Source organism: Arachis duranensis, chromosome 6, assembly GCF_000817695.3.
Source record: "Arachis duranensis cultivar V14167 chromosome 6, aradu.V14167.gnm2.J7QH, whole genome shotgun sequence".
Lineage (NCBI taxonomy): Eukaryota > Viridiplantae > Streptophyta > Magnoliopsida > Fabales > Fabaceae > Arachis > Arachis duranensis.
Genome location: NC_029777.3, coordinates 104409348 through 104423923, shown reverse-complemented (window position 1 = coordinate 104423923; position 14576 = coordinate 104409348). Strand labels below are relative to the sequence as shown.

The window sequence follows — 14576 nt, the reverse complement described above, 5'->3', positions numbered from 1 at the left end:
AAATCTAACCTAAGAACTGATTGGGTCAGTCTTACCCCGATGAAACTTGACCCGACTTGGTGCGCAAACTAGCTACAAAGCCTCGAGCGGGAATCTCTCTCTAACTTGGAGATCAAGCTCTCCAAGTCCAACCCCTACAATCAAGTGGTTACTAACACAATTTAGCTTCCAAGTTAGTAATTGCCATTCTCTCTTAAAAGAACTCCTAAAGACGTGATCACAATCTTCATTTTCCCTTTTCAATTTTATCCTTTGGAAGCCAAACAATATCAACATTACGTCAGCCTATTAGTATACCACGTTAATTAATTTTAATGTCCATGCACTCGTTATCAATCAGATTTTTTTTGGGATAAAATCAACTTGTCTTTTGCACAGTAGGTGCAAAATAATTGGAAAACATGAACTTCGATATAATCACATATGGTATCAGATCAAAATTGTGTGTAATATTTAAATGTTAATATCCTGATTCAATTTGGCTGAAATTACCCGATAAGAGTTATAAATAAGTTGTTTGACGTCGTTCATCTCTCCCTGACTATATATGATATTCGAATTTGGATTTGGCTTGGATACGCCTTGTAGTACACTATTAAGAATATTATTAACAGAATTAATCCCATTCTAGTATTTTTCTCTAATTCTAGGAAATGGATGGGAGATGACGTCTTGCTTGAGGTTGTCAACGATGAAGGTTTACGGATTGTTGGAGCGGCGGATCTTCTCATTCAAATATAAGCAAGTTGTTATTATTGATAAATCACGATTTTTTCCGATTATAAATGAACCCATTTTTATTCTTACATGAGGGTGCAGAATAATCAACATGCAAAAATTAAGGGACAAAATTTTCCATCAAACAGTACAGATAATTTTTTTTTTCAATAACAGTCAACTATTTTCTAACAAAATACAGTAGAAATGGCAACCAACAGTTTTACCCCAAAATTAGGTTTAACCCCCAAACCCAGAAATATAGGATAGGCCATAACTTCGATAAAATTCAACTCATCATGCAACAGTCTCCAACTCATTCGGGGTCATCACTCATCAATGTATAAAGGCCCCGGTCCCAACTAAAACTGCACTCTCAACTTCATTATTCTAGTACTACTATTATCCCATGTCAAATTCAATTAAAACTGAAACAGACTACAAGGAAAACCTAAATGGTGGTTTAGAAAGAGGAAACGTAGCATTCATAAATTCCAGCAAGCAAGTAGAGATGTTTGAGAATTGAAGCCTCCAGCTGGCAAAACATAACTATCAATCAGCTTCCATACACCCAATCACTGATTTTTTACCTCGGGCTTGAGTCAGGAGAACCATCTTCATACGAGACTAGGCCTTTCTTTCCATTTGGGCTTCCGGATGACGACCTTGACCTGTTGACTCCGCTTGCTTTTCGTGGAGATTGTGATTCTACAGAAGACCTCGATCGTGACGGACTCCTGCTCCGAGATGAGGACATGCGCCTCTCTGCACGAGGAGAGACACGAGCTCGATATGGTTCAACTGGTGAACGGCTACGAACAGGGCTACGGCTTCTGCTATATCGTCGACTGCGATAACGAGGGCTGCGTGATAAAGGTGTCCTGCTCCTCCTGCCTCGGTATCTACAGATGGGTTTTCACAAAATCATGTCTACTTAATAGGCAGGCATATCAGGAACGGAAAACACAAGCACCAGAAATAAATGAACTGAAGATAGAGATACAAATCACACCTTTAGACTCTAAATACAAGATCTCTGTAATTCTAAGAAATAAAAATGTCATAGGAACAAGGAAGCTTGAAAGAAAAAGATAACCTTGGAGGAGATCTTGCACGTGGTGGTGGGCTCCTGTATCGCCTGGGGGAATACCTCCTATAACTTGTGTATCTGAGCAGAAAAAGTGAAAATAGAACATTCAATTATCCAAAGCTCAATATCACCTCAAGATGATGACTAATCCGAGAGAGTAGATAGAGCTCTACCTGTCACGGTCACTTCTTCCATTGTAGCGGTATGACCTCACAGGAGAACGAGAAGGGGTTCTATACCTTCTGGCATAAGAATATCGTTCACTAAAACCTCTTCCCCTTCTGATACGCTTTGGTGAAGCATCAGGTGAGACGCTTCTCGAAATGCTCCTACCACGAGGTGTCCTTGTCCTACGGACAGGGCTGCGACTCCTAGAATAGCTGCGGCGATCACTTCTACTTGGGGCTCTGACAGGGCTTCTACTAATGCTTCTCAAAGGAACCCTCCCAGAGCTTCTACTCAAGCTTCTGGCAGAGGACCTAACTGGACTTCGGCTTATGCTCTTTCTTGACACTCGCACAGGGCTCCTACTGATTGTTCTTCTTGATGGTGGTCTGGGAGAACTCCTGCTCCGATGACTGCGAGAATGGGATCTCACAGGGCTTCGGCTGACACTTCCACGATCACGAGCTCTCACAGGGCTTCTACTGATACTTCTGCGATCACGGGCTCTCACAGGACTTCTACTAACACTGCGATCACGGATTCTCCCAGAGCTTCTACTGATACTTCTATGATTGCGAGTTCTCATGGGGCTTCTGCTGACACTTCTCCCCTTCCTACCCCTCACTGGGCTTCTAATGATGCTTCGGTCTGGACTTCTGCTTGTCCTTCTAACAGGACTTCTGCTTATGCTTCTAGCAGGACTCCTGCTCAAACTCCGCCTTGATGGAGCAGGAGGGCTTCTACTACGACTTGGACTTCTGCTCAAACTCCTGTCTGGACTTGGGCTTGGGCTTCTTTTTCCACCCCTGGGACTAATACTCATACTCTTACTCACAGCTCGCTTAGGACTCATGCTTCGACTCCTGCACATCACCTTTTAATAAAATACCACATCTGGAAGAAATGGTAAGCATGAGAAATAACTGAGGTCCAACAAGATTTGAAAGTAGACCTAGATTTCCCTGGATGATCATCAACCACATCAGGTTGCCTTTCTTCACTTCTGTCAGATCGATGGTTGGTTCCTATGCCATTGCTGCGCCGTGCTCCATTCTCCTTCGGAAATTCTTCCTCTGGCATATCCAGTTCCTCCCGCTTTTTCCGATGTGCAAGAGGCAATTCATTCTCCACATTTAATGGAGACTGATCTTCAGCTATGAAGCAAAAACAAAGGCAGGACATGACATTACTAACATTGCCCAACAAAGTAAAGCTAGAGTAATCAAAATCCAAGCAATTGACTTGCATAAGCTACAAATTTACCAGCGACTTACGTAACAAACCAACAAGAACTGCATTAGTTGTGAAAGTCATCCAAGTCGTGAAAGGAGTCACACTTGAATTTAAAATAAAGAAGCTGATTTTTGTACAAGTGAACTTCATTGACTTCTTTCAAAACTTAAAATTGATGACTAGCTAGAAGGCAACAAGGGAAGATAGCAGAAAAAAAAGGATGTCTGCTCCTCTGTGAAGTTGAATCTTTACAAAATTCTATTATGTAATTCAAGATTTTGTTTCAACATAAGTAATGCACACGTATATGCCACACAAAATGGAAGTTGAATTTATAAAAAAAATACCATTTTTCTGCCCATGATCTTTATGCTTCAGATCTTTCCCATCAGCTTGACTTCTGCTATCAGGGCTATTGCCACTCTTAGTTCCACTATCCGAATCAGTTAGACTACCAGAATCCCTAACATCAAACGAGAATTTCAGTGTAAATTAAGAGTTAAGACAATAGTTGAAATCAATTAGGACATGTTACATTGTATATTTAGACAATGGTTATTATTAAGTTCTTCCCAAGTACAGTAACTAATATTTGATATAATACAGCAACACACATGAAAGTATACGGGTCACATCCTAAGAGAACAAATGATTTAAACCGTGATCAGATGTTTAATCAGATTCAGTACCGTTTTGATCTACGTTTTGACTTCTTGTCACGCTTCCTGCGCCTCTTATCTCGGCGTTTATCTCTTCGCTTTCCACGTCTATGTTTATCCTTCCTCGAAGACCTCTTTCTCTTCCTTCGCCTGTCATCACTAGAGGAACTTACATAAGATGATGAAGAACCATCCGACTCAGAATCACTATCACTTTCCGAAGATTCCATGTCCGAATCAGAACTCTCAGAATCTGATGAGGAGTATTTTCTCCTTTTTCTTCGGTCTCTTGAAGATTTTTTGTGCTTTCCCTTACGCTGCACTTCTTGACTATTGGCTTCAGATTTATTTATCTTCTTTCCATCTGCTCGAGCATACGGAATCAGATGAATAAATAAAAAATAGATCACATAAATTGCTGCATAGAGCATAATCACTCAAAAATAGATCACATAAGTCGCTGCATAGAGCATAATCACTTATGTGGAGAAAATAAACACACTTCCATACACTACTCATTTCATCATTTTCAAGCATTGGGAATATAATATTCAATAGATGATATAGGATTTGAACATTGCCTTTAATATTAATCATAGAATTTTTTGTTTTCCATAACAGGCTAAGGGATTCTTACCGTCATTGAATTCACCACAATTAATTATTTTAACGGTCACAGTTGGATGCCCTTCTTCATCACCTGTGTCTTCAATTTTCTTCAACACATTATGCCCATGGACAAGCTTGCCAAAGACTACATGCTTTCTGCAAGATGATTCCACAATTTTGAACATGTAAATTGTACATCTAGTCCCATCCGAAGAAACAACAACCGGTATCATAGGATACACCATCACCCACCCAACACAAATTAAACAATGCATTAATGCAAAGGCCCCATTTGGATAAAAGAAAAAATAAATACATACATATTGACTGGATCTTGTTACATAAGATCTACTTAGAAATAAACCCAATGGCATTCAAAACATCCTGAGAATTACATCTCAGTCGTTATGAACAAAGACAGCCACCTGAAATGATTTATTTTTTGTAAATGCTTATAAGCTTTTTGCTAGAGCTTGTATAGCTAAACTCACAACGGGTTTCAAAATATGTGTTCTCCAAATCCTACTAAAATGTTTCAAAACTGCTTATTGCAGTAGATTGAAAGGAACAAGTTTCTCATTAGAAGGCTTTACTAATTATAGATTTAGATCCTTTAAAGTGAGAATAATTGTATAGTAAGAAAGAACAGGGCTGAACACCCTTAAATCAATTACTTTGATTGTATGGGAGTCCCTACTTAACAATCCAAAATTGGTCAATCTCTTGCTTTCTCACAGTTCCTTTTTTATGGGAAAAGATATTTCATTAGGATGGGACATCCTCACCTAGATACAGAAGATATAGTTAAGAATTTGAGAGATCCCTTGCTCTCTGTCTTTTAAATACTAGTATCCCAAGAAATGCCTTCTCTATCTTTAACACACCTTTATCTCCTGTGTTACCAACTACTAATTCTAATTCCTTAACAGCAAGGCCCATTAATTAGAGGGTGGTCCCCATCATAGATAGCCTACGAAAATAAACACATTCTAAATCTAATAAAGCACTTAAATGCTACAAAAATGAACCGGACAAACAAACCTATCAAGATGGTGATCCGCTTTTAAAGTGATGATAAAATGAGAACCCAGTGTTTCGCGATCAGCAATTGCCATTGATAGAAGGCCCGAAGAATCATGCTTCAGCCTAGGTGACTCATCTGAAACAGAAGTACAAAACAGAAACAACTTGAGAGACGTAAAAAAAACCTAAAGGCCAAAAAGCGAGTGCAATACAGTTCTGAACCCATGCTGCAGAATATGCAGCTCAACTTCCTGGCTTAACATTCTCACCTGGAAACTTTGAACCATATATGCTTTCCCCACCAGTCCCTGCAAAACACAGGAACCAATTGACACAGGAGTTTAGTATAATTTACAACATATGATGGATTTATGGAACCACAAAAAGGATGAAATATGACTATCAATGACACAGAAGACACTTTAAGACAAGCTTCTAGTTCATTCACTAAACCAGAATCCAATAAAAAAGACTATTATATGCCATTGTCAGGAATTCTTTTAAGTTTGTAATGGATCAATATAAATTTGAAGAGGAGTGATAAACACCACAACATAACATAATCCTAACTACTAAACATGACACATTAAAATATAAAAACAAATAGAAGAAACAGAAAAAAAAAAATCCATAAAACAGGGCAAACAAAATATACATAGCAATAGTATTATGAATACAGTGTCTGAAACTTCTAGTAGTGAACCACAATAGAGCAATATCAAAAACTTAATTTTTTTTATCCCAAAAAAAAATTGCAAAGGCATATCTCTTGTACCCCCAAGTCAATGACGGGGCAATAACAAATTTTTAGTTAGGTCCCTAATTGACTTAGAAAAGAAATTACCATTCTCACAGGAAACATGAAACAAGGCTTGCAACTCGGACAACTGAATGATCAAATGATAAAAAATAAAAGTGACTAAATATATCGTATGAAATTTCAAGTTTCAAAAATTGAAGTAATTCATAATAGTTGGCAACATAGAGACAACTACATACCGTTTCGATTGACAAAATCGCCACCCTGCAAAAGGAAAACCAACCATTAATACATATAACCTGGAGCAACAATGCATACGAAATTGTTATGGACATCATGAGACTAAGAATTACGAGAATGTATAACTCATTTAGTAACCTTGAATCTATATCACAAGAAAAGCAATCGTGACCATCAGCGCTGTATCCTACAGAATAAACCAGGATAACTGACTAAAAGACAGACAACTACTAAGCCATGTTTAACCAAAAAAGAAGGGTGGAAAAGTTGTATAAAATTACTGAAGAACAATCAAGACGTAAGGTGAATAACCAAAAAAGAACCAACATACCCGCACAATAGAGCCTTTCAGAATGTAATGGAAGAAAGAACCCTTGTAGTGTAGTGATTTCCCAGTATTTGGGCTAACTCCTTTTTCTCCTGGATAAATAATGAAATTTCTCAGGAAATAGCAGGACAGGAATCAACAGATTGTTAAATAGGAAGATTATATATTTTTCCAGTTGTTCAGTTGACTACGGAAATTTCTCAATGGGAGAAAAATGAGAACCAATAAAAAAATGGCAAAATTGAATAAAATCTCCCCAAAAAAAAAAACAAAGCCTTATTTTACATTTCTACTAGGTGGATCAGCTACATGAATCAAACATCATTTTGCCCTATCATAGTGTCTATCGTGAAATTGTCAAAATTTAATAAATTTTCAAACAAATCAAATTAATTGTTTACCTGTACACAGTGCACGAAAATTTTCTGCAGTCTTTGGAGCAATGTCATAGAAGAGCTGCAGCGACAGCATACCATTAGGTTGACTATTGCAAATATATATCATTAAAACTAAAAATTATAAAGGAGAATTACCTCGAAAACCATCCTCTCAACTGGATCTCCATCTATAGAAACATCCATATACACATGGGGATTCTTCTTCTTTGCCATTATTGGTGCTTTTTTAATTTAAGATTTAACCAAAATAACCACCAATCTGAAGCATCAATTATAAAATTAGATAAATGGTCAATTATATCAACGCAAGATAGGTACAAGATACCTTTTGCAACACTTAAATAACTTCATGTGAGTTCATAAGATAATTGCTGCAACACTAATGAATAACAGGATATTTTCGGTACCCAAACCAAAAGTAAGTGGGGCAAAAGTAACTAATGGCTTTGCCTCACAGTCAACAAGCCACTATACACCTATATTTTCACACACTAGCTGTGCTCAACTCCAGACTAAATTACTTATATTTTCACCAAGTTATTCAAGTGTGAAGATTCTCAAAGACTGCAAGCAGAACTAGCAAGGAAAAGCAGACTACAAATTACAGGGAGTTCTTAAGAGAAATAAAAGTATAGTTCAAAGTTTTTTTTCTTTCAAAGATAATGCTGTTTGATGATCAACAGTGCTACTTGTCGCTAGAGTGTTATTTGTCATTAGATTTTAGAAGAATAATTTAGGAGTTATCTAACTAGTGTGAATTATGTTATGAGTTATAGCAAACGGGATTCTTGTTTGCCATGGCAGTCCAGTCTAAACACTGAACTGAACTCTGAGGCAATATTAACATGGCATCGTTAAACAAGCATACATCATTTCACTCTGAAACACAGATCTACTTAAAGAAGGTATGTATCAACTATCCAATGGAACTGAGTTACACAAGATAAGTTACCTAAAATAGGAATGAATTCTCCTTCACAATAAAAAATATGTACCTAGACTAAATTACAGAATCAAATTAAGGGCTACATTACATCACAAATATGCGCTATTGTAAACCCGAATTTCATTCCAATGTGGTCAATGAGTGCATTCCTAAATTAACTTTATGTGCTTAAAAAAACTTATTCATAATCAGAATCATTTCAAAATGAATAAGCTCTATAAAACAAACTCCCATGTAAATAGTAGTTTTAGACTCGGCCTTACAAGGAATTAAGTTAGAGATAACATGAACTACTATTTTCTAAGCATAACTGAAATGACACAACAGGCATAAAACACAGAAACATGAAACTACACAGCTTAGTAAAGTGAGGAAATTCCCATCTCCTGGAACAAAATCAAAAACTGATTAATGTCACTCCGAAACAAGAAATCTATAATCAACTCATAAAATCACAACAAATTCCATTATAAACTTCCATCGACCAAACGAAATTCATGATAGTAACCAAACATTGGGCATCAAACCTACTAAATTGGAACAAACAAGAATAACAAGCAATAGATACGTCAAATTCGGGTCTCAAACCCTAAACCCTAGCTCCAATACCTAAAACATGCAACAGAGTGTTAAAGATGAAGCCCAAAACCACAAACGTAAGAAAAGAAACACATAGGATTATACGAAACGCAGTGTAGCTACACACAAAACGACAATCTGAACAGTGGGTTCAAATTTGGGATGGCTTTAAGAGCGGAAAGGAGTGTCGTTCATCAGTGTAAATCGTAGATTCGCCAAATGGCACAGAATGGAAAGAAGAGAGTAGCTGGTGGTTATAGTGAAAAACGACAAGCGTTTTGGTGGAAGAAAGATGAAGGAAGCAGTACGATTGTGCTTACCTGAGAAACGCAGAACCACATAGAAAGGGGAAAATGGGTATCGAAAGTGATGAGATGAGAAGAAGAAAGTGAGGAGCATAAAAACCTAGGCATTTTATATATGGAGGAGGGTTTAGCCTAGAAGCTACTTGTACTGGCCAGGGAATTTACCGGACTACCCTTGTTCATCATTTTGGTTTCTTACCCTCTTGACAAGGAGGAGAGAGAACTTTTACAAAAGAGAGAACATATTTTTTGTATCTAATGTTTTTGAAAAAATTTTAAAATATCTTTAAAGTTAATTTGATTTAATTATATCTTTAATATTTAAAATAAGTTTTAATTTTACTTTTTATTTTAGTTTTTGTAAATTAAATTTTTTATTTTAATTATACACTCAATAATCACATTACATTTTTTCTCATTCACTCTTATTTAGGGGTGGCAACACTAAATGGTTAATAATATTGTATTATATTTAAAATTTTATTTCAATTTATATGATGTATGTAATGATGGTTATATAAATTTTAAAATTTAATTTTCTTTGTTGAATTTTAATAATTATAGGGACGGGTAGGGGCTAAGGCAGGTACCCACAGAGACAGGTTAGGATTTAACATTTTACTATCCGCAGATAAAAATGAGACGGGTTCAATGCGAGTTATTGTAGGGCGGGATGAAATCGGATAAGGCAAAAACCTGCCCCTACCCGCCCATTGTCACCCTTATTCTTATCGCTAACAAATACAAAACATTTTTCATATTTTTACTTCTATCATCAACATCATATACTCTATCTCCACGACTCACTTACTGACAAATGATTAAAAATCACAATATTATTTTTAATAATATTAGAGCCATTACAACATAAACACCTAATATTTTTTTAACTTTTTAAATCCTCCTGTTCGTTCTTGAGGTGAGTTTATGAACTGAAAGGATGAAGGTTGGAGATCCTACTTCAGTGATAGAACCAAATTGGGTAGGTAACTTGCAAAATACTCTGATACCAATGTCAGTAGTGTTTTAGGTGAGATGGAACAAGTGTCTTTACTTGCTAAGCACCTTTCTCTTTTATTTCTGTTTCTTTGGGTAATGCCGTTTTCCAGCATTTAATACCTTTAAATTACATCTTTGATGTCTGGATTCGACAATTTCAGGCTTTGCTATACTGCCGTTATGGCGCGTTTAGTGAATCATCGTAATGTCAGATTCTCATTTACTCGTCGTTTCGTTGCATTACTATTTGTCCATAATAGTTCTCCAAACTTGGATTCCTAGATGCTGGCTTTTTTGTCACAGGTATCCAAGTTTATGAATCCAGTTTGATCTTCAATTAGGACCCTAAAGGGTTCTTTGGGTGGTTATTATTTTTCTCGTTTCGCAAATTATTAGCCCATTTTCGAATTCTCTCTCCAGTAATAAATGCAACATTATTTTAAATTAAATAGATTTTTATTTCTACTTTACCTTTTCACTTTCCAAACCATCTCACTTCCCAAATACGACCAGTTATCCTTCTTTTTCTCTCTAAATTTCTCTTGCTTTTGTTTTGCTCTCTTTGACTCTCTGCAAACCTTGCTTGTTTTTTTCTGTTGGCTTGAGGAGGGTTAGTGATATTTATCAACAAACTTCACGTCAATTGTCATTTGAGGTTAGTGAAGTTTCTGTTTCTCCCCCATTTTGTGTTTTTACTTAAGGGATTCCTTTTGAACCATCGTTCTGCACGTTATTCCTTTCTTTGCACCTGCTATCTCTAATTATGCTCATTATAGTAGAGGAACCACTATTTCTAGTTCCCAAATAGTTGATTACTGTCTACCCCCAATTTTCGTATTTCGCATGCATTTTATTAGTTCATTGAGTGCTTTGAATGAGCCATAGTCATAGGATTTGTATTCCTAGTGTTTTTTTATTTCTGGCAACGTAGTAGTGATAACATAGTGGTGGTACCTCTGTAGATTTTCACGAGATGGCCAGGAAGAAGGTTGTTGTGAGCCTAGGACGTGGCGGTGCTGCTAATCCACCAAGATCCCGTCATGCCTCTGTAATGAATAGTGAGCTAGAGGTGGACATATACTCATGGGTTTCCGAGGAAGTCAAGAAAATGCCTACCACAATTACTCAATAAGAGCTTGACAATTTGAGGGAGGCTCGGGTCATCTTTGATTCCGACCTGAGCAACCTTTATATCTTCGTTGTTCCGAGGTCTGGAGATCAGTTATGCCACATAAACGAGCATGCCGGTACCGCTCCAAATTGGCTATGGATGTACGAGACCTTGTTTTTTTGGATCGAGGTTCGCTTACCTTTTACTGATTTCCAAATAAGTCTGCTAACACATACTAGATGTGCTCCTTCCTAGCTCTATCCTACTTATTGTGCCATTATCCGGGGTTTTGAGCTTTTGTGTTAGTTCCTAGATATTGAGCCTGCTCTTAGAGGTTTTTTTCTATTTTTTCACTCTTATTATCCCCTTTAGACCCCAATGCCAAAGGTCCGTCTCTTTCCAAAGCGTCCCTAATAGAAAAATATTTACTTTGTTTGAGAAATCCTATCATGGATTCAAAGAAAAATTCTTTAAGATTGGAGGGGTAGAAGGCACGACTCCCTTCTTTCTAACTTTGGAGGGTGCCAAAAGATTTAATTTTTGTTGGAACTATAATGTCTCTTCACAGAGAATCCAAATTTCCGGTGTGAATGCCGACGAACTTTTGAGTATCAATTTGTTAATGATGTTGTGGAGTGAGCATCCTCTAGTTTTAAGGGACATTCTCATAAACGAACAAGATACTCGAAATACTATTAGTAAGATTCATGACTTTCATATCCTTGTTTCTTGCTTTGGTACATTTTTTGTTTCTCTATCTCATGAGTTCCTATTTGCTTTGTTTTCCAGTTGATATGATCGAGGACTTTCAGCTATTGCCGAAATGAAGAGGAGGTTGGCAACTCAACCTCCAATCACGGCCGGTGGCAACAAAGTCTCTTATTCCGTCACTATTAGCCGTCAACTACAACCTCAGAGGGTTGGAGAGAATGGGAAAGGCAAGGTCCTGAGGTCCATGTCTTGGCAGAGGATTTCCCTGCCAACTCTCCAATTAGGAAAAAATTAAAGAGTGTGTTGGACAAGATGATGCTGCTGCTTCAGTTCCTACCTCCTTCAGGCACGTGCTAGATAAAGGTTTTCGTGCTCTTGACTTTATATATCTCCATTTTATGGATGAAGATACGAGGGAGGTACTTGCCAAAAATTCCCTTGGAGGACACCCTTCCTCGAGTTCAGAGAATGCTCCTCCGCTCGGCCACTTATGTCCACAATGCCGAGGTAAAGATCTCAAACCTCCATTCGAACTTCCTTTTAAAGGATAAGATCATTGCTGATGCCAACACCCAGATCCAGAAGCTGAATGCCTCGGCTTCTAGTTTTCAAAAAAAGCAAACTTTTTTGGAAAACGAGGTCAAAGTTCTTAAAGAGGCGAATGTTGCTTCCGATTCAAAGGAGAAAACCCTAAAAAAACAAAATTTTGAGCTGATAGGGAGAATTGATGAACTCAAGCTTTCGGTAAAAAGGGCGGAGCAAGCAGCTGTGGATGGAGTTTTTGATGCCGCACAAAACATCCTTGATCAAATCAAATTAAAGACTCCCAACTTGGACATCTCCAAAGTCAACGCCTTCAAGAAGGTGGTGGATGGAAATTTTGTTTCTATTTTATAATTTTATAATATTTCCTTAAGTTTTGTGAGCTCTTTGATTTGGAACTTTGGTATCTTTTGTAATACTTTTAAATACTTATGTGGTATTTTCCTGATTATAATCGAGGTTACCTTTTATGCCTCCCCGTGATTTTTGGGATTATTTTATATGTCCTAATGTTTTTACCGTTTTGACATGCTAAAGAGATACTCTAAAGATTTAACATAACCATTGAAATATAAAATTAATTTGCAAATGAGGTTTATCATAACCATTGAAATATAAAAGGAGACTTACACTTGCTCAAGCACAACTTTTGCAAAGAAAACTTAAAGCACGTTTGCTAAATACAAATAGGCCTCATTAGAAACTTAAGTAACTAAGAAAAGAGTATCTTTATTCTCTTGAAAATTAAAAATTCTAGAAGTAATACCTTTTTAAATGAGTTGCATTTCAATTTTTCGGAACCTCAGTACCATTCAATGTTTCTAGTTTGTATGTTTCTTTTCCTAATACCTCTTTTATTCTGCAGAGTTCTTTTCAAGTTGGAACGAGCTTGTCCCTTGTTCCTGAAGATCCGGCATCGGCCTGTCTTAAAACTAAATTCCCATGTTGAAAGCTCCTATGTCGGACCTTGGTATTGTATATCTTGGCTACCCTTTGTTTCAAAGCTTGCTCAGCTAATTGGTGCCTACCTCAAAAATGTTGCCTCCATTCTCACAAAAAATTCTCTGTCTTTAAATTGCCATCTGAAACAGTCTCTGTAAAGATTCTCGTATTTTAAAAAAATTTGTCATCTCTAACTCACACCCCTCCATGGTTGTTGCTTCGGTCAAACTCCCACGGCACCACCTCCTTGCAACAGAACTAGAACACTTTGAAAAATGGAGGTCGAAGTTGAGTGTTTGTGATTTTCATGGCCTATGAGTTATATTTTTTGTTTTGGTTTTAAAAAAAATGTTCTGGTTGTAGAAAAAAAAAATTATTTAGATGTTATTAAGTTATTAAAAAATAGTTTTTATTAATTTTTTATTTTTTTGTGTGTTTAAAAAATTTTTATATTAAAAATATAAATATCAAAAAAATAAAAATATATTATTTTTAAAGTTATAATTTATATTTTTTTACTTAAAATAAATATATTTTAATATAGTAAATAAAAATTATTTTTATATTATTATACCTAGAAATATTTAATTAACTTCTTAATTTGCTATAATAAATTTTTTTATTTAATTAACTTCTTATAACAAATTTGATCACCTCGCCTTCTTGTAAATAGGGGTGGATTAAATACTTATAAAATACTTATTATAGCAAATTAGCAAGTTTTCAAAAAAAGGCCCCTCCCTTAATTTTTACACAAAATTTGGCTTAATTTTATCCTTTACTTGTGATAATTTTTGTGCACTATATATGTAAGAATTTCAAGTATGAACGGAAGCTAAGACTCTAGTGGTTATTTTTTACTTTTATGGAGAATGTTTGTATCACAAGATGAATTCCTATTTGCTTATTTAATAGGGAAATAATAATATTATTTTCAAATTGATAACGACCTTTTATTTTAATTATATTATTTTATTCTTATAGTCAAATTGATAACGATACTATTCTAAAATTATTTAACGTTTTTTTATAGGAATGTATTCATAAATAGCAAAAATGAAATAAAAAAAAAAGAGAGGAGGGTTGGTTCCTACTCTAGGACAACTAAATTAAAGTAAAATTATAATGAAAAGGATAATAATTTGGATAAATTTTCGTAGTGGTTTCTGAGATTTATGTTATTATCCAATTTAGTTTTTGAAATTCTAATTTTACTAT

At 36.0% G+C, this 14576-nt stretch overlaps 1 protein-coding gene across 2 annotated transcripts; it reads right to left on the bottom strand.

The window, feature by feature from the left end:
• Nucleotides 1–851: 851 nt before the first annotated feature.
• Nucleotides 852–9153, bottom strand: LOC107495310 (peptidyl-prolyl cis-trans isomerase CYP95). Of its 2 annotated transcripts, XM_016116421.3 has the most exons (14): nucleotides 9068–9153; nucleotides 7358–7481; nucleotides 7226–7280; nucleotides 6828–6916; nucleotides 6496–6520; nucleotides 5766–5804; nucleotides 5515–5632; nucleotides 4502–4629; nucleotides 3895–4228; nucleotides 3553–3668; nucleotides 2925–3126; nucleotides 1981–2835; nucleotides 1814–1885; nucleotides 852–1619 (listed from the first exon to the last, which is right to left on the bottom strand). In XM_016116421.3, the coding sequence occupies exons 2-14, from the start codon at nucleotides 7433–7435 to the stop codon at nucleotides 1304–1306; spliced, it is 2427 nt and encodes an 808-aa protein (XP_015971907.1). In that variant the 5' UTR covers nucleotides 7436–7481; nucleotides 9068–9153; the 3' UTR covers nucleotides 852–1303. The 2 variants fall into 2 exon arrangements, with proteins under 2 accessions (XP_015971907.1, XP_020981029.1); XM_021125370.2 differs by lacking the exons at nucleotides 7226–7280; nucleotides 7358–7481; nucleotides 9068–9153 and adding an exon at nucleotides 6341–6383.
• Between the last annotated feature and the right edge of the window lie 5423 nt (nucleotides 9154–14576).